The following is a 26,541-nucleotide window of genomic DNA, read 5'->3' as shown; positions in this document are numbered from 1 at the left end:
GATATGTCACTACTGTGAGATTATATTATTTTTTTTAAACATCTTTATTAGAGTATAATTGCTATACAATGGTGTGTCAGTTTCTGCTTTATAACAAAGTGAATCAGCTATACATACACATATATCCCCATATCTCCTCCCTCTTGTGTCTCCCTCCCACCCTCCCTATCCCACCCCTCTAGGTGGTCACAGGGCACCGAGCTGATCTCCCTGTGCTATGCGGCTGCTTCCCACTAGCTATCTATTTTACATTTGGTAGTGTATATATGTCCATGCCACTCTCTCAGTTCGTCCCAGCTTACCCTTCCCCCTCCCCGTGTCCTCAAGTCCATTCTCTACATCAGCGTCATTATTCCTGTCCTGCCCCTAGGTTCTTATTATATAAGACACTACCTTGCTAGCAGACTTGCTTTAGAAACTCTCCTTGCTGGACTGATGAAGTAAGTGGCCATTTGGGGGAAGCCCACACGGCAAAGTTGGGCAGCCTGAAGAAGTTGAGGGCAGTTGCTGGGAGCTGAGTAAAGCCTCTAGGAGCTGAGGGTGGCCTCCAGGAGACCACCTACAAGAAGCTGGGGCCTCCAGACCTATAACCATATGGAAATGATTTCTGTCAATAGCCTGAGTGAGCTTGGAAGTGGATTCTTCCCCAGTTAAGCCTCTACGTGAGAACCAGCTTGGCTGACACCTTGGTTTTGCAGCCTTATGAGATCCTAAGCAGAGGACCCAGCTAAGCTGAGCCCAGAGGCCTGACGCATTGAAATGGTGAGATAATGTGTGTTGTGATAATTTGTTACACAGCAAGAGGAAGCAAATATAGTGCTCAATGTCCATTCCAGCCTCTTAGTGTGCCTTCCTGTACTGCAGGGGCTAAAAAGCTAAGAGCACATTTCCCAGATTCCCTTGCAACTAAGATTCTGGAGATATTACAGGCCAATGAGATGCACACTCGTGAGACTTAAATGGCAGAAGGGAGGTGGGGGCTATGCTTCTGCCATTTCTGCTGGTAAACATTTTGCTGGTATAAATCATAGCAGGCGGAGCGTGGTTCTGGAAGTAGCAGCTGTAGTGCTGGCTTTTCATCATGGGGTAGGAAGTAGCAGTTTCCTAACAGCACAAGAATTAGCAACCCCCTTGGTGGCCTGGTTCTGTGGTAATAGCTTTGGAAATTGTTCTTGAAAGCGCAATTTAGAGTCAGTCCTCTTGGTAATTCTGTAAGCCACTTAATATCTGGTAATAAATCTTTTCCTGCCTAAACTAATGAGAATGAATTCTGTTCTCTGCAACTGAACCTTAACTAATATAGGAGGGAAGTCCTCAAGTGATGATAACTGAGTTAAGTATCCATAAAAGTACATCATAATAAATAATAGTAAGATCTTTAAGTAAGCCATTCTTCATATTTATTTAACAGATTTATAACATTTATTTTTATAAAGACCAGTAAAGCCACTTTATAACAATTTAATGCATAAGGTATAATGCACTGGTTCAGTGTGACACAACTACATAAGATTTTAAACATTAAGAACAACCCATTTGCTTAACAAGGTAGCAACTACAAAACTATGTGTTCAGCTTATGTCTCCTGCAGATTCAGAAAATAAATGTTCGTCTTTTTAACTTGCATTTATAATCTTTCTGCAATTCAGAAATCTTTAGGTATTCAATTTTAATTAATCTAGGCTAAAATACAATACTAAGTAATCTTCAATATTCTGATTTAAAAATCATCAAATATTAATGACATATGTTCTTAAGAAAGTATCTTTTTTGTAAATACAATTGACAAAATGTTCAACAAAGTATGTGCAATAGTGCCTTTGTATATAAGCATAGAGCCTTGTGTCTTTATAGAGCTATTGTACTGTAATTTAACAATCATTGCTTAATAGCAGATGTGTGATAGTTCACATATAAACTATTAATTAAACTCTAAAATTTGGACATGTTTCAGGCAAATAATTTCTGAGAAAAGGCACAGATGTTTATTTACCAACTATCTCTTTAAGTGGTAATTTCCTTGAGAAGACAAAGTTGACAAAATCATTTTAAAGACACTACTAGTAAGTGTTTGGCCAAGCCCAATTTACAAAATTTTCAAAGGGTCAACTTGAAAATTCTTGAATATCTCTGAAAATAACATATCCTGTGGTGATGAAGCCCTCTGTGTTAGGCTTTGTTCACAGTGGATTCTTGCCAAAGGCTGACTATACCAATTCTTTTCCAGAAAGGGAGACTTCTTGGGTTGTCCTAAAGGATATCTGCCCTTTCATTGTTTCAAATTTGAAAAGTCAAAAGGCTTAAAACCAAAGTCTTTTGTGAAGAAAGAAGCGCCAATGGATGACTTCTCCCCACAATTTCCTAAATCAACTGATTAATAAATTGTTCTTATCAGAAACAGCACAGAAGATTGGATAGGTGTGTTTTTTTCTCTTTAAAGTGCTAACAAAGCCCATTATCTCTAAATGAACTTTCATTGTAATGACTGAAATATAAGCAGCATAAAGTATATAGAAATTACACATCTAAATCAAATAGATTACAACTTTTTAGATAGATGCCAAAATTCTATACATTATCTTAACAATCATTACGCACAAGTACAGGCACACCTTGGATGTTGCAGGTTTGGTTCCAGATCACTGCGATAAAAGCAAATATTGCAATAAAGCGAGTCACATGAATTCTTTGTTTTCCCAGGGTGTACAAAAGTTACGTTTACACTATAGTGTAGTCTGTTAAGTGTGCAATAGCATTATGTCTAAAATAACAATGTACATACTTTAAACATATTATTGCTAAAAAATGCTAACCATCACCTAGGCCTTCGGTGAGACGTATTAGTAACATCAAAGATCACTGATCATTTAAGTCTTTTGTCATTTACAGACAGTTCTGGGTGTACTCAGATGCTTTTGCAAAAATGTTCCTATAAAAGGGCTTCATCTTCAAGGAATTCATTGAAAAGACTCTGACAAGTACAGGTTTCTGGTAACTGACTATACTGCTGAACTGAATAAATAAGCATTTTCAGAACTCTAATGGAAAACTGTTGAATTCATAAAAGTGTTAACAAAAGATCAAGATGGAAAAAAATTAATTACATGGGACTGAGTGAACTGATGAGGATGATTATAATTTTTGTGACTTTCTGTTTGAATAAAAAAAAATCCCACAAGAAAAAAAAAAAGATCACTGATCCCAGATCACGATGACAACATAATAATAATGAAAAAGTTCCAAATATTGCGAGAATTACCAAAATGTGACCCAGAGACGCAAAGCGAGCAAATGTTGTTGGAAAAATGGCACTGATAGACTTGCTCAATGCAGGGTTGCCATAAGCCTTCATTTTCAATAAAACTGTAGTATCTGTGGGAATTCCCTGGCAGCCCAGTGGTTAGGATTCCGTGCTTTCACTGCCGAGGGCCTGGGTTCAATCCCTGCAGGCAACTAAAATCTTGCAAGCTACAGCAGCCAAAAAAACCCAGAAATCCAAAAACAAAAAAAAATGTAGTATCTATGAAGCACAATAAAGTGAAGCACAATGAAATGAGGTATGCCTATATACTTTATGAACTTGCCAGACTAATACAATAATTCAGTCTATCTAATGTAACTTAAAATATGACTGGTGAAAATCCAAAATCTAAAACTAGAACCAAAGCAGTCTCAAGCTACTCTGAGACAAAGCCACAAAGAGCAGTGCTCGGAATTTCAAGTAATTTCTCAGTCTAATGAGAGACCTGTACACAGTTAATTGTACTGTTTATTAACCCTTCTGAATTGGCTGGCTTTAACCAGCTCAAATCCAAATCCAAAATCGTTTTTCCTTATATCGGCCCAGAGTTTTGAGTTCTTTATTTTTATCAGTAACAGAGCTACAAGTGTGTCAGCAGCTTCTGAACTGCTCAGGTAGGGAGAAGATAGAATTCATTAAAAAACCATTTATTATTAGAAGGCTGAATGAGACTAACTTTAAAAAGTTAATATTATTTCAGTTAGATAACGTGAAAATGAGGTTCCCATATGGTAATCTTCTAGATAATTAAGGCTACAGATCTAAGAGCCTGGTTTTCTAAAGCATTCTAATAGGACTGAGGCAATTTGGAAAGTAGGATTTAGCAATATGACGTGTCAGCATCACTAATACTCAAACGTAACACCACATTTTCAAAAATCATCAGTAATTCATATGTAAATAGCAGCACAAACTAGTAATTTCCTTGCTAAAAGTGATATGGTGGTGCCCTCTGGTGGTAACATTTAGCATTTAGCATACTCCCCCTGATATTGCATACCTTGTGAAATATAAAAAGTATATTTGTATTAGAGAATATCAAAATTAGATAACACCACAAAGGAATGAATCATTGTGCTTCCAAATATCTTCTTTTTAACCTTCAAATACATTGGTAACAAGATAAATCCCTGATCCCTACTCCTAGGAATCAAGCTGACGCCTATGAGAATCTTGGTAAATGCCTATAATAAGCAATTCCTGTTAAAAGATTTACTTCCTGGTTCTAGAACTTAGCTGAGAGGTTTTTGCATTTTCTAGTTTGGCTTTTAGATCTATGGGTTTCTCAAAAAACTTCACCAATGCTGGTTCATTCAACAAAGAGGCGAGAATCTGTTCAAATGCAAATGACCAGTGAGGTTCTTCCCTGAGAGAGGAGGGATCTTTCTCTAAGTGGCTCTCTGTTTGCCCCTCACTGGGTCCTCCAGAAGCACAGACTGCACCAGACAATCCTTTGGTTGATGACGCAGGGTTATGGAGTTTCCTTCCAACTTCTTCCATCCTGAGCAAAAGGCTGGTTACAACAGCAATGGCTTGATATAATAACTCTTCTTCAGGGTCCCCGTGAAATAAGTTATATAGTGTCTTTGAAAACTGAATAAATTGCGACTAGAAGACACAAGTTAGAAATATCACATTTGATATTAGACTTAGCAAATATCAGGAGAACTTAGAAGTAAATAGTCTTCTATTTAGAATTTGTACCATATAACCTTCACCACAGAAGTTATAAGAACTGATGATTAATCCACAAATAAATCTTGATTCTAGAAAGATGGGTATGAACCATGAAAGAAAATTCCACTTAAGTCTTCTCATCTGTTGCCTAATAACAGTAAATTATATACATATATTATATATACAATAATTCTTGGACAGTATCTGCCAGCATTCCATCAATGTTAGGTGGTACTTTTAATTAGGCAAAGTCCCATATTTCCTTACATGTAAATCATCCATTCATTAACCAATCTTAATGAACAGATTAAGAATGAGTTCCCCTTGATCTCCCCGAAGGGCTAGAGTGGGCAGCTCCACTAGGATGACTTAAATTTAAGGAAGAATGTTTTGGGACCTATCTAGTAGTACAAGGTAGCTCTAAGGAGCCCATTTGGACATGTTTCTCTTTAAAGGCTAAGGTGGGGCCCAAGTAAAGAAATAAACTGGATTGTCTGCTAATTGCCTCTAGATAATCCATAGACATTCTTAGAAGATATTTGTCAATTAAAAAAGAAACTATTCCAACACAAAAGTCCTATAAGTCAATCATGCTACCAGAAAAGTTTATATGTAAATAAAAAGCAAATAAAAAAGATAAACTTCATAAAAATGTATTGTACCATACTTTGTTTTATTTCTCTTTCTTTCTTAGTCTGTAATACTGTTTATTTATTAAAAATTTAGAATAAATATATCATGATTAATTTTAAAATGTACTTATTTAACTATCAAATTACCTAGTCCACTGAGAAAAACTACGCTATTTCATATTTCTCATTTTGGTGAAGTTCTGGGAATCCTCAGTATCTATACCAAAAGATGTAAAAAATTTTTTTAATTTATTTTTTGGTCACGCCGTGCGGCATGCGGGATCTTAGTTCCCCGACCAGGGATCGAACCCGTGCCCCCTGCACTGGGAACGCAGAGTCTTAACCACTGGACTGCCAGGGAAGTCCCTATACCAACAGATTTTAATTAAAAAAATATAAGAACATATAATGACTGAATAGTGTGTAAGAAAGAGATGGATTTAGAATTGTGTCAATAGTAGTCATTAATACTGTCTGAGCAGGTTCAAGATGATTAGGAACTAGGGTGTGATCTATTTTAATTATTATTCCTACTACCTAGCATTGGGCATGTCATCTAGTAGGCACTAAGAAATATTTACTGAATAAGTGAACATTTCTAATAAAGCTGGAAATAAAAAACACTGAAATATATGTTATACACACATCTTTTCTACAGGTACAAATGTCACAGCAGAGGACTGTAATGAAACTCTAGATGCATTTAAATGTTTAAAGTAGAAAATCATTTAAAAATTTACTCCCCCTCTTCTATACTCATTTGAAACTTACAGAGATGATGCATAGATTATTTATTTTTGTAATAGCATGTTAGCTATTTTAGATTTGGATACACCCACATTCATTTATACAAAAATACACAAGTAAACCAGAATTTTTCTTTGAAAATACTATACCTGATTCATTCTTGGTAAATCCTTAATGTTTTCTTCTTTTTTCAAAAGCTCATCTTGCCATTGACTTAGATATGCTTGAATATCAACTTTTTCTTTTCCTCAATGAGGGGAATAAAACCATTTCATAATGAACAGCCCACTATATTTTCCCAAATCCCCAAAAGAACATTATGATGGAAAGATATTTCATTGAGATATAAGATTCTACATTTTTTACTCCAGAAATTGATCTGACTATACTTTTTATTTCACTCACTGGCTCTCAAAATACATCCTCCACTTCCGTTAAACTAAAACTTTTACTTTGGAAAGGCTGGGGACTAGAGGAAGAAGGATGCCTTTTAGATTAAACAGTACATGATGTAAATTTCACGTAGACGTTCTCATGCATACCGCTAAGTTTAAAATAGCTTCTATATGATGTTCTTAGTATGCAGTTACCATAGCATACTATGGTGACTCTCTTTCAAAAATTCAAAACAGTACTTATTCATTCATTCCTTTGAAGAGTTTAATCACAATGATATTAATGGGACTTCATTAATAATTATTTAGATCTCTTAGAAAACTAGGATATACTGAACAACCTGGCGAAGTTATCATATTTAAGCAGATCTTCAGCAATTATTTTTTAACTAACTGTTACTCAAAAACATAAAAAGAATGATGGACCTTTGGAGAACAATTTGACAACCTCTATCAAAATATTAAATGTGCATATTCTTTGTTATCCAGCATTCTCATACCTCTATGAATTTATCCTATCCTAAAGAAATATGTGCAAAAGTATCATAAAATGTAAGTGTAAAAATGTTTGTTGGAGAAGAGTTTGCAATATAATTAATTGGAAACAACCTAAATGTTCATCAATATTGAGCTAGTTACTGAAATAAATGATGGTACAACCAAACAGTGGAATACTCTGCACTCATTAAAAGGAATAAGATAGATCCAAATGTACTGACATGAAAAGATGTCCATGATATACTACAAAATCAAAAAAGCAAATTGTAGAACAATATTTATGAAATGTTTCTTTTTTAAAAGGAGAGAGATGTCTATATTTGTTTATACATGGAAACAGGTCTGGAAAGAATACAGACCAAAATGTTTTCACATTTACTTCAGGGTGGGGTTGGGTGAGGGTATGAGGATTTCTGTACCATTTAAATTCTTTTTATAAGGATTATCTATTACCTATGTAATTGAAATTAATATTTTCAAATAATAAAATTAAATAAATACGGGTCATTTACAATTGTATTTCTATAACTTCTGAGACTTAAGTATCAAGAGAAGAAGAAGAAATTGTTAAACTAAAACAAAGGAACTGAAAAAGCTCTCAGGACAAATCAATCAATAGACTTTAAAAGGAATCCATGTTTCCCCTTTGTGTAGTTAACCCTATTTACAAAAACAATAATTTAAACTAAATGATACTCCTAGATCATATACCTTTTTCAGGGCTGTTTTTTGCTGACTCTGCTTCCTTCTCCTTTGCAGGCTTGGAAACTAGAGGAAAAGAGGACAATTGCATTTTGTAAAGTATTTAACAAATACCTTTTGAAAGTAAAATAATATTTTGTATAAAGACTTATAAGCACACTTTATTTTCTTCAATTCAGCAAACCAATTATAGCTAACCTGACCTCCTATCGTTAGATGGCAAAGTATTCAAGAACTTTAAAAAGAACACTGGGGAAAAATCCATATAAAAAATCTTAGAAGGAAGTATACCAAATATTAAGTATTTATTTCTGGGTGGTATGTGGTATTCTCTTCCTTGTGATTTTCTTCAAATTAAATTGTATTACTTCTTTTATTAGGGAAAAAAAAACACACACACACACCGGAAGTCAAAAGACTGAGCTACTAGTCCTGATTGTGGTAAAACCTCATTGAAAACTCTTACACAAGTCACTTCTCCTTTCTGGGCCTCAGTGCCCTCTATATAATTAAGGGACTTGACTAGAAGATTTGTAAGGTCGCTTCAAACACTAACATACAGTAACATAAACATACATTAATAAGAACTTATCCCTCTTTAAGACATTCATATTTATGAAAAAGAAGCAAAAGGCACAAAAATAAGCTCATAACACTTCCAAATTATGTCTTGGAGACGGACTCATCCCAGTCTCCTACACCTACAGTGATCTATGATAAGTATTCACTGTTTGAATAATAGCTATGACCTTCAGTCATCAAAGATTCTATTGTCTTCATCGCATTTTAACAAGGCATAAAAAATGGTCTGATACATTTTAGAAATTTCTGCTACAGAAGTAGAAACAAAATGCATTTTCTTTCTAATTCTCCAGTAAATAAGAAATTCCATAAATCAAAACCCAAAATGTAGTTTAGTTAATCAGTCAAATATTTATAGAGTACTTACCATGCATTTAGGACTGTGCTAAGTGTTACGGTAGCACAAAAGAAGTATAAGGTATAATTAACCCAAATTTTACTAGTGGTAGCTGGGTAAAGAATGTTTAAGCCAGAAAGACCTCTGAGTGGCTAATCATCAAAACAGATAAATTTATTTATTTATTTAGGCTGTGCTGGCTCTTAGTTGCAGCATGCGGGCTCTTAGTTGCGGCATGCAGACTTCTTAGCTGCAGCATGAGGACCTCCTAGTTGTGGCATGCAGACTCTTAGTTGCAGCATGCACGCGGGATCTAGTTCCCTGACCAGGGATCGAACCTGGGTCCCCTGCATTGGAAGCAGGGAGTCTCACCCACTGGACCACCAGGGAAGTCCCAAAACAGATAAATTTAAAACAGATATTTACCATGGAGCTGACTGAAATAAAGTAATTCTTCCTTGGAAAGTTCATCTCCCTTTGAAGGGTCCTTATACTTCACTTCAGTATAAGCTGAAAACAGATAACCCAAATCACATTTATAACAATGAGGGACAGAAACGAGTCCTATAATAGATCAATTAAATCTGGGGGCAGAGAATCAAACAAAGGGTCCCTGTCAAAGAAAGACAGATGTGAAGAAATGTGGAAGTACTCTACCGTATAGCAAATAACAAGAAGTACTTGATCACTTTGAGTTCTATTATTTCTCCAAATTTCTTGCTTCTTAATAGTTTTCCAAGAGCCATTACAAGTTGAAATTTAAAAATATGGGTTAATCGGATATACTCCAATATAAAATAAAAAGTTTTTAAAAAATTTTTAAAAGTCTGGCACTTGGGAACCTCTGAAAACGTGACCTCAGTCATTTAAAAACGTCTTTAATAAGAAGGAAAACACGAAGTTGAGTGCTCTAACAGATACACAGTGTTTTTTCTATTTTTGACCCTTCTATTGAAAGCGTATTCATTCCATGGCAATATTAGACATTCTAATTTGACTTGACAATGTAAAGTCCTTCATAGTTATTATTTGGTTTGTCTTTTGTTTTAAATGCTGTGATTGTGATTTGAGTTTGTGAAGGGTTAAAGATGGCTTTTAGATTTCTGGTCTGGTAAAGAATGGTTCCCAGCTATCCCAGGAAGGCTCTAAAAGAGATCTCAGGTGTAGTTTTAGACAAATTATGAGGTACTTTTTTTTTTTTGTGAATCACCCTATTTAAGCTAAAAGATACTTTTGCAATGTTCCTTTAAAGTCTAAGACTGGTTTCCCAATTATGGATCAGGCCTGGGAAAGGCTGCCTCTTAAGGTCAGAGGGAAATACTTAAGTTAAGTGGAATGATGTGGTAACATTAAGGCAGTGTGGTAGAATAGAAAGAAACCTGTGCTTTGGAGTCAGACCTCAGTTTGAATCTCAGCTAACCAATTTATTAGCTCTGTGATCTTCAGCAAATTTAATCTTTCCCTTAGTTTCCGTATCGTCAAAATTGGAAGGATAATACCACCTTTCAAGGATATCATGAGAACTAAATAAAAGAATGCACGTAAAGCAAACACCTCAACAGAGCAAGTGCTCAATAAATGGTAGCTTTTATTTTGCTTCCTTTTTTAAAAAAATTTATTTATTTTATTTATTTATTTTTAGCTGCATTGGGTCTTCGTTGCTGTGCATGGGCTTTCTCTAGTTGTGGTGAGCGGGGGCTACTCTTCATTGCGGTGCGCGGGCTTCTCATTGTGGTGGCTTCTCTTGTTGTGGAGCATGGGCTCTAGAGCACAGGGTCAGTAGCTGTGGCACGCGGGCTCAGTAGTTGTGGCACATGGGCTTAGTTGCTCCGCGGCATGTGGGATCTTCCCGGACCAGGGCTCGAACCTGTGTCCCCTGCATTGGCAGGCAGATTCTTAACCACTGCGCCACCAGGGAAGCCCTATTTTGCTTCCTTTTCCAAATGTTTAATATCCCTGTTGCCTGGTCTCATTTTTCTGAATAACTTGTAGTATTTCACAAGTTTGGCAGTTTGTCTAAAGTTAAATTTGGCAGTTTGTCTAAAGTTAAACAACACTAAAAATTCAACATTATGACAATATTCAAATGATAGATAGTTCCTACACACAAACTACTTATCATTAAATTGATTGAACACTAACAGGAAGGAAACTTGTGAACCCATCTGTTGCACAGAAACTCTTCCATAGATTTCAGTGTAACTATATATCAGCAAAAATATTGCTAATATGATCCATGGGCCACAATGAAGCAATGACCTTATATCATATGGAAAGTTACATTATTTGTTAAAATGGAATGATATCTGTAATTATACTTGTTAAAATGGAGTCAACTCCTATACATCACTAACAACTGTTAAATTCTTACCTGGAGGAATATGCAGCTTAAAAAGCACCTTAAGCTTCTCAGTAAAACTTCCATTGTACATTATGTCTGTTCAATAAAATTAAATTGCAAATAATCACAGCCAAAGAACATTCAATCAATTCCAGCAACACAGATTAATTAAGACACAGATACTAGCCAGGAATTAGGATTCAGAAACTTTCTGTTACTTAAACTAACCGTTAAACAACTACCCAGTAGGCCAGATTCTCTCCTTGAAGTATATAAGCAAAATACCCTTTATCAGAGGGATAAATAAAATGCTCTTCTGCTGAACTCCCTCCCCCAATCCCAATCTAAAATTTACTTTTTCTTTTGAATGAGGCCTTATGCTTCATCTGAGGAGAGAACTCCTCTTCAATGGGCAATCCCTGATAAGAAAGCATGCTACGTTGTCTGGAAAAGCAAAGGAATGATATAACCGGTGGACTATCTACAGGCACAAAATGTTCATTGAATATTTCTCTACCACTTTTCTAGGCTATGTGGCTGGATTTTTACTGAGGGAGAACGTCCTCCTGAAGAATCCATGTGCCTGAAGGTGGGAAAATCAGGACATTCTCTTCCTTCATGTTAACCATTAAAACATCCACATCTAACAGCTTGCTTTTCTGGGAGGGTTGGGGCAAAATGAGGTGAATATATTTAGACTTAGCAACAAAGAGAGAAAATGGTCCAGTTATTGCTAAAGTTGGTCCAGTTATTGCTAAAGTTGGAAAATGGTCCAGTTATTGCTAAAGTTGTAAATCTGATAAAAAATCTGATATCAGGCTGATAAAATCTGACTAAATTGGCAATGATAGGCAGTACTAAGTATTTCTAGGGGTACCTTTTTTTTTTTGCTTTAAAAAAGATTATTGGACGTCATCCTACCAATTGCAGAGGAGAATTCTTTGAAGTTTATAAGGCAGTCGGAGTTTTCATCCAACAATCTGAATGTCCATAAAGCTAGTGAGTCTCTGTTTGCAGAATGAGCCCAGGGACTCAGCAAGTGATACAACACTCTGAACTGCTGGCAGTCAATCTGATACTGTTCCAAATATGGCAGACTGGGATCATGGTGCTTCAATACTGGAGCTCTCAAACACCAATAGTAAGAAAAAAACAACTCTCTCTATTTAAGAAATGGAAAAAAAAAGCAAAGTCATTATATCAGAAAAAGTAACTTCATAAGACTTTTTTTCTTTTAAACATGTCTACTAAAGTAATTAAAGATAAAATAGTTGAACGGTTGTGGTAAAATTCTACTAAGAATATTATTTTTCATTTAAAGAAGGGAAACAGTACCTTAAAGATGACATAAAGTTCATCCAATTCATGAAGGCTCAATTTCACATCTTGTGATACAACACGCAACTTTAAAAGGATTAAAAGCAATTTAGAATTTAACACTTCAGCATAGAAATTCTCTTTGAATCCATTTAGAAATCTCCCTCTGCCAGAATAAAATATATTTTTTTAACTTTTTAAAGCAATAACAAAGGTAAATGTACCTATTTTGCCCTTTTAAAAAGTTGTACATAGACTACAGCTCAATTCTACCCTGATATGTAATTTGACCTTCATCTCTTCATATCCAGAGATAACTGCCAAAGGACAGCCACTGAATGTCTATAAATATAAGCAACAATATTCTATGGTTTTTTCCATATATTCCTGTCTTGCTATATAAGCAATCTGTCAAGTCACCACATGGGGTTGTCATTAAACACTTCAAAGGCACTGGGAGATGTACATTCCCTCTCTGTGCCAAAAAACGTAATCTATCCCAGAGCATAGAAAAATATGATTTGTTCCAAAATCCATTCTATGACATGAGCACAATTCTAATATGAAAACTAAAGTTAGCACACACACACTGTAAGCCAAAGTCACTTTAACACAGATATCAAGAACCAGGCTAGGGCTTCCCTGGTGGCGTAGTGGTTGAGAGTCTGCCTGCTAATGCAGGGGACACGGGTTCGGGCCCTGGTCTGGGAAGATCCCACATGCCGCAGAGCAACTGGGCCCATGAGCCACAACTACTGAGCCTGCGCGTCTGGAGCCTGTGTTCCGCAACAAGAGAGGCCGCGATAGTGAGAGGCCCGCGCACTGCGATGAAGAGTGGCCCCCGCTCGCCGCAACTAGAGAAAGCTCTCGCACGAAAACGAAGACCCAACACAGCCATAAATAAATAAATAAATAAATAAAAATTAAAATGGATAAAAAAAAAAAAGAACCAGGCTAAACTATTTAGGAAAATTATCAAAGCAGAATATTAAAAGAATAATACAACACGAACAAATAGGACTCATTTCAAGAATCCAACAGAAGTCTAATATTAGGAATTCTTTAATGTACTTTACTACATTAATAAATATAACCTCAAGATACTGAAAAGTTATTTGATCAAAGTTAGCATTCAATATAGATTTTTTAAATGTCCCAAATCCCTTAACCTAGAAACTGAATGAAACTCCTTAATTTGATGAAAGGCATCCGTCAAAAATCAACAGCAAATATCATACTTAACAATAAAATACTAGAGGCATTTCTATTAAATTCCAGAATGAGACAAGGAAGACTGCTTCCACTGCTATTATTTAATACTTCTCTGGAGGTCCTACCCACTACAATAACACAAAAAAACTGAAAAGAGGTATATATATTAGGAAGGGCCAAAACTCTAAGACTAGAAATGATATGCTTGTCTATTCAGAAATTCAACTGAAAAAAATTAGAATTAATGAGAGTCAGTAACACAGCTACTTAAAAAAGCAACATGTGCAAATCAATAGCTTTTACATATACTATAATAAACAAATTAGAAAATATAAAGGAAAAAAGATCTCATTCATATTAGTAACAAAACCATAAAATATATAGGAGTAGACAAACCCAACAAGAAATGTGTAAGATCTATATGATGAAAACAATAAATGCTTACTAAAGGACATTTTAAAAGACATCATTAAAATGGATATTAAAAAGGAATTTTAAAAGCCTTACCAGATTTCAAAATGGACTATAAAGCCACAATAATTAAAACAGTGTGGGGCTTCCCTGGTGGCGCAGTGGTTAAGAATCTGCCTGCTAAGGCAGGGGACACGGGTTCGAGCCCTGGTCTGGGAAGATCCCACATGCTGCAGAGCAACTAAGCCCATGCGCCACAACTACTGAGCCTGCGCCCTAAAGCCTGTGAGCCACAACTACTGAAGCCCACTCACCTAGAGCCCATGCTCTGCAACAAGAGAAGCCACTGCAGTGAGAAGCCTGCGCATCACAACAAAGAGTAGCCCCTGCTCGAAGCAACTAGAGAAAGCCCACGTGCAGCAACAAACATCCAACGCAGCCAAAACTAAGTAAATAAATTAATTAAAAAAACAAAAACAAAAAACAACGTCCCCTGCATTGGCAGGCAGATTCTCAACCACTGCGCCACCAGGGAAGCCCCCAAATCATTTTAATGTTGGTTACTCCTGGGGTAGGAAACTTCTACTTTTTTACATTTCTATAATGTTTGAATTATTCACAATGAGCACGTATTCAGAAATGTTAAATTTCCCAGATTTGTATCTCTGAGGACTTAACCTTTAAGCAAGTAGGTTTACAAAAACAATACATGCTCATGATAAAAGCTCAAACAGCACAGAACGATTCATACAGCAAAGTAAAACACTCTCTCTTCCAACCAGAAATCTATTAATCCCACTCACCAGAAGCAACCAATATTAACAGCTTCTAATGTAGTCATCCAAATACTAAAAAGGAGTACTTAAAATACACTGTTTATTCCTTTTTCACTTTATCTTGGGTATCCAAGGATAATAATACATATTAGCAGCCTAGACTACTATGTAGGTCAGCTGTTCTTATTGATGAAGCACATCACAAATATGTTATGCTTAAATGCCTACATCATAGCATTCAATATTAAAGGTCACATAACACAAAACATGTAGGAGAAACCAATATGTTTCAACCAGAAAAAAATAACTTATTTCCTCTCAAAAAATTTACAGTAAGCTAAGCTGTGGCAAGAATCTAGCTCAAATGTATAGTTATTTTATTTTCTTCACATGAAATGATAATTTTTTAAATGAAGTTCAGGAAAAAAATGTTACTCCAGTTGGTTTTCCCTCATTGGGTGGATACTCACCACATTCTGCTTTGTTGTTTCCTCTAGGGTCTGTATCACATACAACCTATTTCGACAGCGCATGCTGTATATATCTTCACAGCGAATATTCCCATATTTCTGCAAGAAATATGATTTCAGTGGATACTCATTCATAATAAATATCCACTTCTCTTACAATTGAATTTCATCAGATTCTATTCTCAGAGGCCTTGGTTTTATTCCTAGCTATTTTCCCAACTTGTTCAGTGATTATGCAAATTTTCACCTCCCACGTTTCAGTTTTTCTGTATATTCACAGGAGAGGATTCCATCTACTATGGGTCTAGACTAAGTACAAGAACACTGGTAAAATTCTTAGTCTCTAAGAAGAGAATATTTTTCAGCTTTTTATGCAGTGATAGATATTTAAAAGTGGTCATTATTTGTAAAACTATGTGAATAGTTTCATTTAATGAAAAGCAAACTGAAGCAGAGGAGGCGATATAACGTAGGAACAGTTCATAGAACTCATTTTTAAAGTGAAGTCAGATTTTACATTACCACATCTTTACTTGTATTATTATCTTACTCTTAATATACCACTAGAGATATAAGTATAGTATCTATAATGTTAAATATGCTATGTAATTATATTTATGGTATAAGAAAAACTTACCTCATTTGACTCTCTAATCAAATCTGTAATATCCACTCTAATATGACTGCTTTTTTCATCACTTACATTTGAACCCTGCTGCACACTTGAAGGCAACGGGCTATCCTTATTAGTGACATTGTCAAAGAACCTATCCAAAAGTGACAGTAATACAAGAATCAGTAGAAGTAAAATGCAGAGAAAATGACAGCTCATTTCTCCCTAGTTCGAGATTAATTTCTACCAAGAGGACAAGAGACAGTCTTATGAGGGAGTAGAATTTGAAGATGGTTGGGAATTAGGAGGACATGGGACTGGGAAATGGGATGGTGATGAAATGACTTCAGAGGTGGGGAGGAGAGCATGGGGAAGCAGATAGGCTCAGAGTTCTCAGAAAATACCACATGGCCCAGTAAGGGTGGAATATAGGGTATGTAGAGGCACGTGAGGAGAAATAATTTAAGAAAGATACATTGAGGCCTTAACATTGAGAGTTCTAAATACCAGAGTGAGGTGTTTATACTTTATTCTGTACATAAATGGGATTTGATGCACCATTACAAGTTACCCAAATATTCATATATTCATTCATTTAACATATACAGTGTATACACACACACACACACACACACACACACACACACCCCACACACACATGTGTTTCAATACAAAATAGAATTCACAGAAAAGGCACCAGGAAAATAAAGCTCAGCTTACCTGATTGAAACCACTTGAAAACACTTGAAAACCAGAACAATTTCCCCCCACTGGATATTTAATATTATCAACCACCTTTCCCCCCCTCAAATTACTCTTACACACTTTATAGCTCGAACTGGGACTATGAAAGTCCCAGCATACTGAATCAACCATATTAGATGTTAGTGTAAATGTTTATATAACCTAGTGGTTTACTTCAAAGTGAACTGACTTACTTTTGTTATATTCTATTTAGAAACAGAGGAGTGGACTTTAGGCCTAGCGTTTTCATTCAACCAGCTTTGTGACTTTGGGCAAATTATTTAAAGTTTCTAGGGCTCAGTTTCCTCATCTATAAAATAAGGGGTTTGAACAACATAAGCTCTAAGGGGCTCTCCAGATTTAAATGTTATGATTCTCACAGTACCTGTTTAAAGCTGTCACGGCTTCAGCATCATCTTTACATGCCAGAAGTTTGTCTAAATTATAGTCAAGTATTGCCAATCCCAGTTGTAAAATGGCCTTTATTCCATCATAGAAGAAACAGTCCACCACATTCACTGCACTTTCAATAGGTAGCACACTAATAAAAAGTGTGAGGAACCATGAGAGAGAAACTGAGGAAAAGAATGTCATATCAGTCATATGTTCAGTCAGCTGGGGAAGGTGATCTCTGATAAGTTCTTCAAAGACTGCCTGATCCACCAAGGCACCTGGAGAACATAAAAAGAAATTTTAAAATGAACACCTTTCAAAAGGACTTGTTTCCAATACCTTCCCACTTCTATTAGTAGGCTGATATATCTCATTTCTCTTCCTTAAATTATGAATTTCTTCAGTGCCTTTTCTATATTTCACGCATCTCTTTATCTGCTAGCAGTATCATGCATCAAGAAGCACTTGAGAAACTCAATTCATATTCATTTGAACCGTTATTTATGGAATCTTTATTATGTGCAGAAACCTGTAATAGGTACTATAAGAGATACACCAATTAATTAAATGGTCTCATCTTCAAAGCGTTTAATCTCTAATAGAACTTGCGATAAATAGACAAATAACTATAACACAAGACAATACAATCAACGACCTAGCCATGACACCAAAGGCTTATGAGGGTACAAAGGAGACCATCTATGGTTTTAAGGTAGGGGATAATGGATCTATAAATATTTGATGACTGAAGAAAATATTATATAATTAACAAACTAAGAACTTGATCCTTCTTTCAAAGCTTGCATATATCTTTACAATTCATAAAAATGTGGAGATTTTAAGCTGATTAAAATCTCTCTCTCATCAAGAAACTATTAAAATTTTTCCAGTAGCTCCAGATGCTTCAGATCACCACTGTTTTAGCAATACAGAGATAGTAAACTTAAAACTTCTATTTTATAAGGAAACAGACCAGGCACTTTATTTTTAAAAAGCAACATATTAAATAATACGTTTTTCCAATCACGTTCAGTGCAAAAAGCTCTTCTCTTGAGCATGTCAGTGAATGTGACATTTTGATATTGCTTGCATTTTGTAAATTTTGCAACTTAATTGATCAGTTCTTCCATTTGATAGGTAACTGGATAGACAAGAGGCCTATAAATTGTTTAGAAAAGAAATATGTGTTCGTATATGTATATGTGTTTTGTTTTTTACCAATGATTCGACGATTAAAATAATCAGGTAACATTCGTTCACATACAGCAACCAGAAGCCAAAAAGCTTCTTCCTCTTTTGCATACAGAAGCAACACTGAAGTCAAAATGTTCATTGCCTAAAATTCATAGAAAAATAAAAAATAAATATTGTTGGGGTAATAATTACATTTCTTCTTCACACATAGTAATTTTCAGCAATAACAACAACTATGAGAGTAATCATAATGGAAACATGGGAACTCTGAGCCAGTCCAAAGCAAAACAAGGTGAAGTCAGACTAACGTTTGCTAATCAGTTATTTTACACGGTACATTCAAGGAAAATGAAGCAGTAATATCATGGACATAGCACACAATAAGTAAAACCTCTCTAAATTGAGACTAATTTCAAGGAGTAAAAAATATTAATTATCGCAAGTCTTAAAAAAAACACTACATACTTTGAAGGACATACTAACATTGGAGAAACAAACTTCATCTGTATTTTCAACTACCTACAGGAGAACATCCCTTAGATGTCAATCATCCTCAATTGTGTCTGAAACTAAATCTTCTTTCCTCTATTAAATAGGATTCTCTTCTTTGCTACCTTAATTTTGATCACGCTAGAAACACTTTATCTGCCACATCCAATTTGTCTTCACATCCTAGAGTTTCTTCTTATAAAATGTCTTTTATTTTTATTTTTATTTATTTATTTATTTGGCCGCACCACGCAGCATGCAGGATCTTAGTTCCCTGACCAGGGATTGAACCTGTGCTCCCTGCAGTGGGAGTGCAGAGCCCTAACCACTGGACTGCCAGGGAATTCCTAAAATGTCTTTTAGATTTTATTTATCCTCTCCATTCCCACTACCACCCTAACTTTCTCCTTCTTCTAATCTATCTTCCATACAAATGTCAGATCACTACTTTTATATAACATTTGGCCATAGCCCTTATTATAAAGATAATAAACCCTTAATGTATAGAATCTGAGAAGAATGGAAAGGTGTGAAGAAAATTAAATCTCCTGTACCCTACCTACCCAGAGATCACCACCGTTAACAAGCTGATGTACTTCTTTGTGTTTGTATTTCCTTCCTTTTTCCCCTTCTAAAATTTAGACCAAACTGTATATTAAAGTTTGATTTTTCACTTAGCATTATATTATACATTTTCAATGCCATTAAATAAGTCTTCTAAAACAGTATTTTTAATGACTGTAAAAAATCTATTAAGTTGAATATACTATAAATTATTTAGCTATTCTACTATTATTGAACATTTAGGTTGATTTCAACTCTTCACTATTATATATAACACTGCAGTGAATATCTCTGTATATAAATCTTCATCCAAGTGGTTTACTATTTTCTCAGTAAAGATACATAGAAATTAAATTATTTGGTCAATGAATATTATTTGTGTGTGTGTGTGTAATTAGTACTAAATATTCTTTATCTGATACTATACATAAACCACACTAAAATGCCTTTCATTAAGTAAAAGGCAATATTTTAGATAGACAGAGAATTTTAATTAAATTGACATAGTTAAGACCAAAAAGAGAAAGTGGACATTGCCAGTGTATCTTCAGCTCTTGCCTTAACAGGCGAATGAACACAACTTGAAACACAGGTGAATCTTGCTGTTCTATGAGACAGTGAAGAGATCTTCTCAATATTTAAATATATTAATATAACCAGTTATAGAAATCTAAATATAAAACCAATCTCCTATAGGGTTTGAGAAGGCATTCACCATACCCCTGAAAAGTTTAACGTTTCTTATTCAAGTTTAATCATCTCTTTAGAAGGGGAAAAGAGTGATAGTACTTGTTGAACCAGAATTACTATCAAAATTCAAAAAGCTGACCATATTCTTTTTTTTTTTAAATAATCAACATGCCATTAAGGTACATATATATATATATATATATATATATATATATATATATATATATATTTGTTTTAAACAGCAATTTATTTTTTTAAATTTTATTTATTTATTTATTTTTGGCTGTGTTGGGTCTTTGTTGCTGCATGCAGGCTTCCTCTGGTTGCGGCAAGCGAGGGCTACTTTTCATTACGGTGCAGAGGCTTCTCATTGCGGTGGCTTCTCTTGCTGCAGAGCATGGGCTCTAGGTGTGTGGGCTTCAGCAGTTGTGGTGCATGGGCTCAGTAGTTGTGGCTCACGGGCTCTAGAGCGCAGGCTCAGTAGTTGTGGCGCACGGTCTTAGTTGCTCCACGGCATGTGGGATCTTCCCGGATCAGGGCCCAAACCCGTGTCCCCTGCATTGGCAGGCAGATTCTTAACCACTGTGCCTCCAGGGAAGTCCAAGCTGACCATATTCATTTAGCCACAAACCAATCTTATTTAAATCAGGACAGAAATATTACCTCAGCCATTCATGATCTGAATTGCAGTGTATGAGATCAATTTAAATATGGTACACATAAAAAATCATGAGACATTTGTTTCGTAATAAATATGGCAGTGGTCAACTATTACTCATTAGTAGCTTTTTTGAGATAAGCTATCAAGTCTGCCCTTTCTCTCTTCTTCTTAAACCCAGTGAAGATCATTTTTGTTCCAGGGATGTACTTCTTGGGATTCCCCAAATACTCCATCAGCATCTCCTCTCCCCAGGTGATGCTTTTGTTCTTGTTGGCATCTGTGTAAGAGACTCTGAAAGTCTGACCTGTCTTTCACCCAAACAGACCATGGAGATTTGGCCCAGTCTTGTGCTTGCCTCCCTGTTCCACAGTATGGCACTGGGCACACTTCTGAACAAAAATCTTGCCCTTCTCAACATCACCCATTTTTAATTTATTTATTTTTGGCTGTGTTGGGTCTTCGTTTCTGTGCGAGGGCTTCCTCCAGCTGTGGCAAGCGGGGGCCACTCCTTATCGCGGTGCGTGGGACTCTCACCATCGCAGCCTCTCTTGTTGCGGAGCACAGGCTCCAGACGCGCAGGCTCAGCAGTTGTGGCTCACGGGCCCAGCTGCTCCGTGGCATGTCAACATCACCCATTTTTAAATCATTCTTTCTTTGTGCACAACTAAGAGGTTCCCCTGAATATTATTTTTAAACGACTTGATATTACTGCCAAATTGTACTCCGGAAAGACTGTACCAATTTGTATTTCTGACCTATAGCATTTGAATGTTTACTTCACTGCTCCTTTGCCAATACTAAGAATTGTAATAATTAAAATTGTCTTTGCTGATTTGATAGTGAAAATGGTATCTCATGGTTTGAATTTGAGTTTCTTTGATATTGAACTTCCTTTTTTAAACTTTATTATCAATCTGTATTTTTTTCTGTGATTCATCTTTTCATGTCTGTTGCTCATTTTTATAATTCAACACTTTTCTTATAGGTTTGTATATTAAGTATGTCAATCCTTTGTCAGATTTGGTACAATATTTGACTTCAAGTTTAGTTTTTACTCCATCATTTTCCTGTTCATGAAGCCATAATGGGAGGAGCATCAGTGAAAATGGCAGAGTAAGGCTCTCCGAAAATGCTTTCCTCTATAAAAGCAACAAGAACACTAGCAAAAATCATCAAAATCAAATTTTCAGAACTCTGAAAATGCACCAAAAGCTTACAGCAATTCAGGAAGCCTTTACTTAATAAAATGGTTGAATCTCAGTAAAAACAGTGAGCTCTGTGGCATTTTAAATCATCCAAGTTCCATTCCTCCTCAGCTTTACAGAGCCTGAAAAACCAACATTCAGCAATCATGGTGAAAAGCAGCACCTAGCAGCCATGGTAGGGAACAGAAGGGGGCTGGAGCGCCTTCAAAGTCCCATTCCCAGAGAACTGTCATTATTTGACCCGTCTGGTCATTCCCTGGAAAACCGCACTCATAAGGCTGTCTTTATTTGACCTGACACAGAGCTCACCCAAGGCAAACAGCCTTTCCTTGAAAAATTTTCCTTGAAAAAATCAGAAGCAGTTGTTGAACATGCGGCTGCCTGAGGCAGTGGATAACAACTGGGCCAAACAATAGGCTAATAAAGGGTTAAAATGAAAAGCTGGGGAATGGGATATCCAAAAGGGGCTTTGGAACGCTCTAACTTATTCCTGGGAATCTAGAAGGCAAAGTGCATGATATGGCTTCATGCCTGCCCAGAGCTGTATGCATGCTCATGAAAGAACAGAAAAAGCCCTAAGCTCTTACCTCTGGCTAATCTTGAGTCTCTGCACAAACAGGAAGTGATAGAGAATAGAAAAAAAATATGGAAAACTCAACAAAATCAAAAGTTGGTTCTTTGAAAAGATTAAAAAACCTGAAACACCTGTAAGTAGTCTAACCAAAAAAAAAAAGAAAGATACAGAGAGACAGAGAGAGAGAGAGAAAGAGAGAGAGACTCAAATTAAAATCAGGAAATAGAGAACATTACTACCAACCTTAACAAAAATAAAAAGGATCATAAGGGAATACAATGAACAACTGTATGCTAACAAACTAGACAACCTAGATAAAATGGACAATTTCCTAGAAAAACCACCAAGACCAACTCAAGAAGAAACAGAAAAATCTGAAAATACTTATTATAAGTAAAGAGACTGAATTAATAATGAAAAAACTTTCTGCAAAGAAAACTCTAGAAACAGATGGCTTCACTGGCCAATTCTACCACAATTTAAAGAATTAACACCAATCCTTCATTAACTCTTCAAAAAATAGGCGTGGAAGAAACACTACCTAGCTCATTCTTTGACATCCTGACACTAAAACCAGACAAAGACATCACAAGAAAACGATTATCAATACATTTTATGAATATAAATGCAAAAATCCCTAACAAAATACTAGAAAACTGAACCCAATAACATATAAAAAGGATTACACATCATGACCCAGTAAGATTTATCCCAGGGATACAAGAGTGGTAAAACAGGAAAGTCAACAAGGGGAGGACCTTCAAGATGGCGGAGGAGTAAGACGTGGAAATCACCTTCCTCCCTACAAATACATCAAAAATACATCTACATGTGGAACAACTCTTACAGAACACCTGCTGAACGCTGGCAGAAGACCTCAGACTTCCCAAAAGGCAAGAAACTCCCCACGAACCTGGGTAGGGCAAAAGAAAAAAGAAAAAACAGAGACAAAAGAATAGGGATGGAACCTGCACCTCTGGGAGGGAGCTGTGAAGGAGGAAAAGTTTCCACACACTAGGAAGCCCCTTCACTGGTGGAAACGGGGTGGGTGGCGGGGGCGAAGCTTCGGAGCCACGGAGGAGAGTGCAGCAACAGGGGAGCAGAGGGCAAAGCGGAGAGATTCCTGCACAGAGGACCGGTGCTGACCAGCACTCACCAGCCTGAGAGGCTTGTCTGCTCACCCGCCGGGGCAGGTGGGGGCTGGGAGCTGAGGCTCGGGCTTCGGAGGTCAGATCCCAGGGAGAGGACTGGGGTTGGCTGCGTGAACACAGCCTGAAGGGGGCTAGTGCGCCACGGCTAGCCGGGAGGGAGTCCAGGAAAAAGTCTGGAGCTGCTGAACAGGCAAGAGACCATTGTTTCGGGGTGTGCAAGAGGAGATTCAGAGCCCCACCTAAATGAGCTTCAGAGACGGGCACGAGCCACGGCTATCAGCGCAGACACCAGAGACGGGCATGAAATGCTAAGGCTGCTGCTGCAGCCACCAAGAAGCCTGTGTGCGAGCACAGGTCACTATCCACACCTGCCCTCCTGGGAGCCTGTGCAGCCCGCCACTGCCAGGGTCCCGTGATCCAGGGACAACTTCCCCGGGAGAATACACACCGGCCTCTGCTGCTGCACGCTTGCCCCGTATTCCGTACCCCTCCCTCCCCCCAGCCTGAGTGAGCCAGAGCCCTGCATCAGCTGCTCCTTTAACCCTGTCCTGTCTGGGCGAAGAACAGATGCCCTCAGGTGACCTACATGCAGAGGCGGGGCCAAATCCAAAGCTGAACCCCAGGAGCTGTGTGAACAAAGAAGAGAAAGGGAAATCTCTCCCAGCAGCCTCAGGAGCAGCGGATTAAATCTCCACAGTCAACTTGATGTACCCTGCATCTGTGGAATACCTGAATAGACAAGGAATCATCACAAAATTGAGGTGGTGGACTTTGGGAGCAACTGTAGACTTGGGGTTTGCTGTATGTGACTGACTAGTTTGATTTTTATGTTTATCTTAGTATAGTTTTTAGCGCTTGTTATCATTGGTGAATTTGTTTATTGGTTTGGTTGCTCTCTTCTCTTTTTTTAATTACTTTTAAAATTCTTTTAATTTTAATAATATTTTTAAAGATTTTTTATTTTAATAACTTTATTTTACTTTATTTTACTGCTCTTTCTTTTTTTTCTCCCTTCTCTTCTGAGCCATTTGGCTGACAGGGTCTTGGTGCTCCGGCCGGCTGACAGGCCTGAGCCCCTGAGGTGGGAGAGCCGAGTTCAGGACATCAGACCACCAGAGACCTCCTGAACACACCTAACATCAATTGGCGAGAGCTCTCCCAGAGATCTCTGTCTCAATGCTTAGACTCAGCTCCACCCAATGGGCGGCAAGCTCTAGTGCTGGACGCCCCATGCCAAACAACCAGCAAGATAGGAACACAACCCCACCCATAGGGAGGGAGGCTCCCTAAATCATACTAAGTGCACAGACAAGCAAAAGCTAAGAGAATTCAGCAGCACCAAACCAGCTTTACAACAAATGCAAAAGGAACTTCTCTAGGCAGGAAACACAAGAGAAGGAAAAGACCTACAATAACAAACCCAAAACAATTAAGATAATGGTAACAGAAACATACATATCGATAATTACCTTAAATGTAAATGGATTAAATGCTCCAACCAAAAGACACAGACTGGCTGAAAGGATACAAAACCAAGACCCATACATATGCTGTCTACAAGAGACCCACTTCAGACCTAGGGAAACATACAGACTGAAAGTGAGGGTATGGAAAAAGATATTCCATGCAAATGGAAATCAAAAGAAAGCTGGAGTAGCAATTCTCATATCAGACAAAATAGACTTTAAAATAAAGACTATTATAAGAGACAAAGAAGGATACTACATAATGATCAAGGGATCAATCCAAGAGGAAGATAGAACAATTGTAAATATCTATGCATCCAACATAGGAGCACCTCAATACATAAGGCAAATGCTAACAGCCATAAAAGGGGAAATTGACAGTAACACAGTAATAGTAGGGGACTTCAACACCCCACTTTCACCAATAGACAGATCATCCAAAATGAAAATAAATAAACACAAGCTTTAAATGATACATTAAAGAAGATGGACTTAATTGATATTTATAGGACATTCCATCCAAAAACAACAGAATACACTTTCTTCTCAAGTGCTCATGGAACATCCTCCAGGATAGGTCATATCTTGGGTCACAAATCAAGCCTTGGTAAATTTAAGAAAATTGAAATCGTATCAAGTATATTTTCCGACCACAACGCGATGAGACTAGATATAAATTACAGGGAAAAAACTGTAAAAAATACAAACACATGGAAGCTAAACAATACACTACTAAATAACCAAGCGATCACTGAAGAAATCAAAGAGGAAATCAAAAAATACCTAAGAACAAATGACGATGAAAACATGATGACCGAAAACCTATGGAATGCAGCAAAAGCAGTTCTAAGAGTGAAGTCTATAGCAATACAGTCCTACGTCAAGAAACAAGAAAAATCTCAATTAGAGTAAGAAGAACAAAAAAACCCCAAAGTTAGCAGAAGGAAAGAAATCATAAAAATCAGATCAGAAATAAATGAAAAAGAAATGAAGGGCACAATAGCAAAGATCAATAAAACTAAAAGCTGGTTCTTTGAGAAGATAAACAAAATTGATAAACCATTAGCCAGACTCATCAAGAAAAAAGGGAAAGGATTCAAATCAACAGAAATAGAAATGAAAAAGGAGAAGTAACAACTGACCCTGCAGAAATACAAAGGATCATGAGAGATTACTACAAGCAGCTATATGCCAATAAAATGGACAACCTGGAAGAAATGGACAAATTCTTAGAAAAGCACAACCTTCCAAGACTGAACCAGGAAGAAACAGAAAATATAAACAGACCAATCACAAGCACTGAAATTGAAACTGTGATTAAAAATCTTCCAACAGGACTTCCCTGGTGGCGCAGTGGTTAAGAATCTGCCTGCCAATGCAGGGGACACAGGTTCGAGCC

At 36.8% G+C, this 26,541-nt stretch overlaps 1 protein-coding gene and 1 pseudogene across 4 annotated transcripts in view; both read right to left on the bottom strand.

The window, feature by feature from the left end:
• Positions 1-1,377: 1,377 nt before the first annotated feature.
• Positions 1,378-26,541, bottom strand: part of TBC1D8B (TBC1 domain family member 8B) — a 79,957-nt gene continuing 54,793 nt past the window's right edge. Inside the window, exons 11-21 of one of the 4 annotated variants that reach the window (XM_059910943.1) lie at positions 18,367-18,484; positions 17,141-17,426; positions 16,036-16,165; positions 15,399-15,497; positions 12,548-12,616; positions 12,134-12,374; positions 11,243-11,308; positions 9,298-9,381; positions 7,962-8,018; positions 6,507-6,604; positions 1,378-4,909 (exon numbers count right to left, since the gene is read on the bottom strand). In XM_059910943.1, coding sequence (XP_059766926.1) covers positions 4,514-4,909; positions 6,507-6,604; positions 7,962-8,018; positions 9,298-9,381; positions 11,243-11,308; positions 12,134-12,374; positions 12,548-12,616; positions 15,399-15,497; positions 16,036-16,165; positions 17,141-17,426; positions 18,367-18,484 — 1,644 coding nt within the window. In that variant the 3' untranslated portion in view covers positions 1,378-4,513. Of the gene's footprint in view, positions 4,910-6,506; positions 6,605-7,961; positions 8,019-9,297; positions 9,382-11,242; positions 11,309-12,133; positions 12,375-12,547; positions 12,617-12,648; positions 12,696-15,398; positions 15,498-16,035; positions 16,166-17,140; positions 17,427-18,366; positions 18,485-26,541 lie in introns of those variants that run through there. The other 3 variants (XM_059910944.1, XM_059910945.1, XM_059910946.1) reach the window with 3 other exon arrangements.
• On the bottom strand, positions 20,857-21,171 carry LOC132357003 (cytochrome c-like; annotated as a pseudogene).

Source organism: Balaenoptera ricei, chromosome X (genome assembly GCF_028023285.1).
Source record: "Balaenoptera ricei isolate mBalRic1 chromosome X, mBalRic1.hap2, whole genome shotgun sequence".
Lineage (NCBI taxonomy): Eukaryota > Metazoa > Chordata > Mammalia > Artiodactyla > Balaenopteridae > Balaenoptera > Balaenoptera ricei.
The sequence above is the reverse complement of the archived record's forward strand: the minus strand, read 5'-3'. Positions and strand labels throughout refer to the sequence as shown.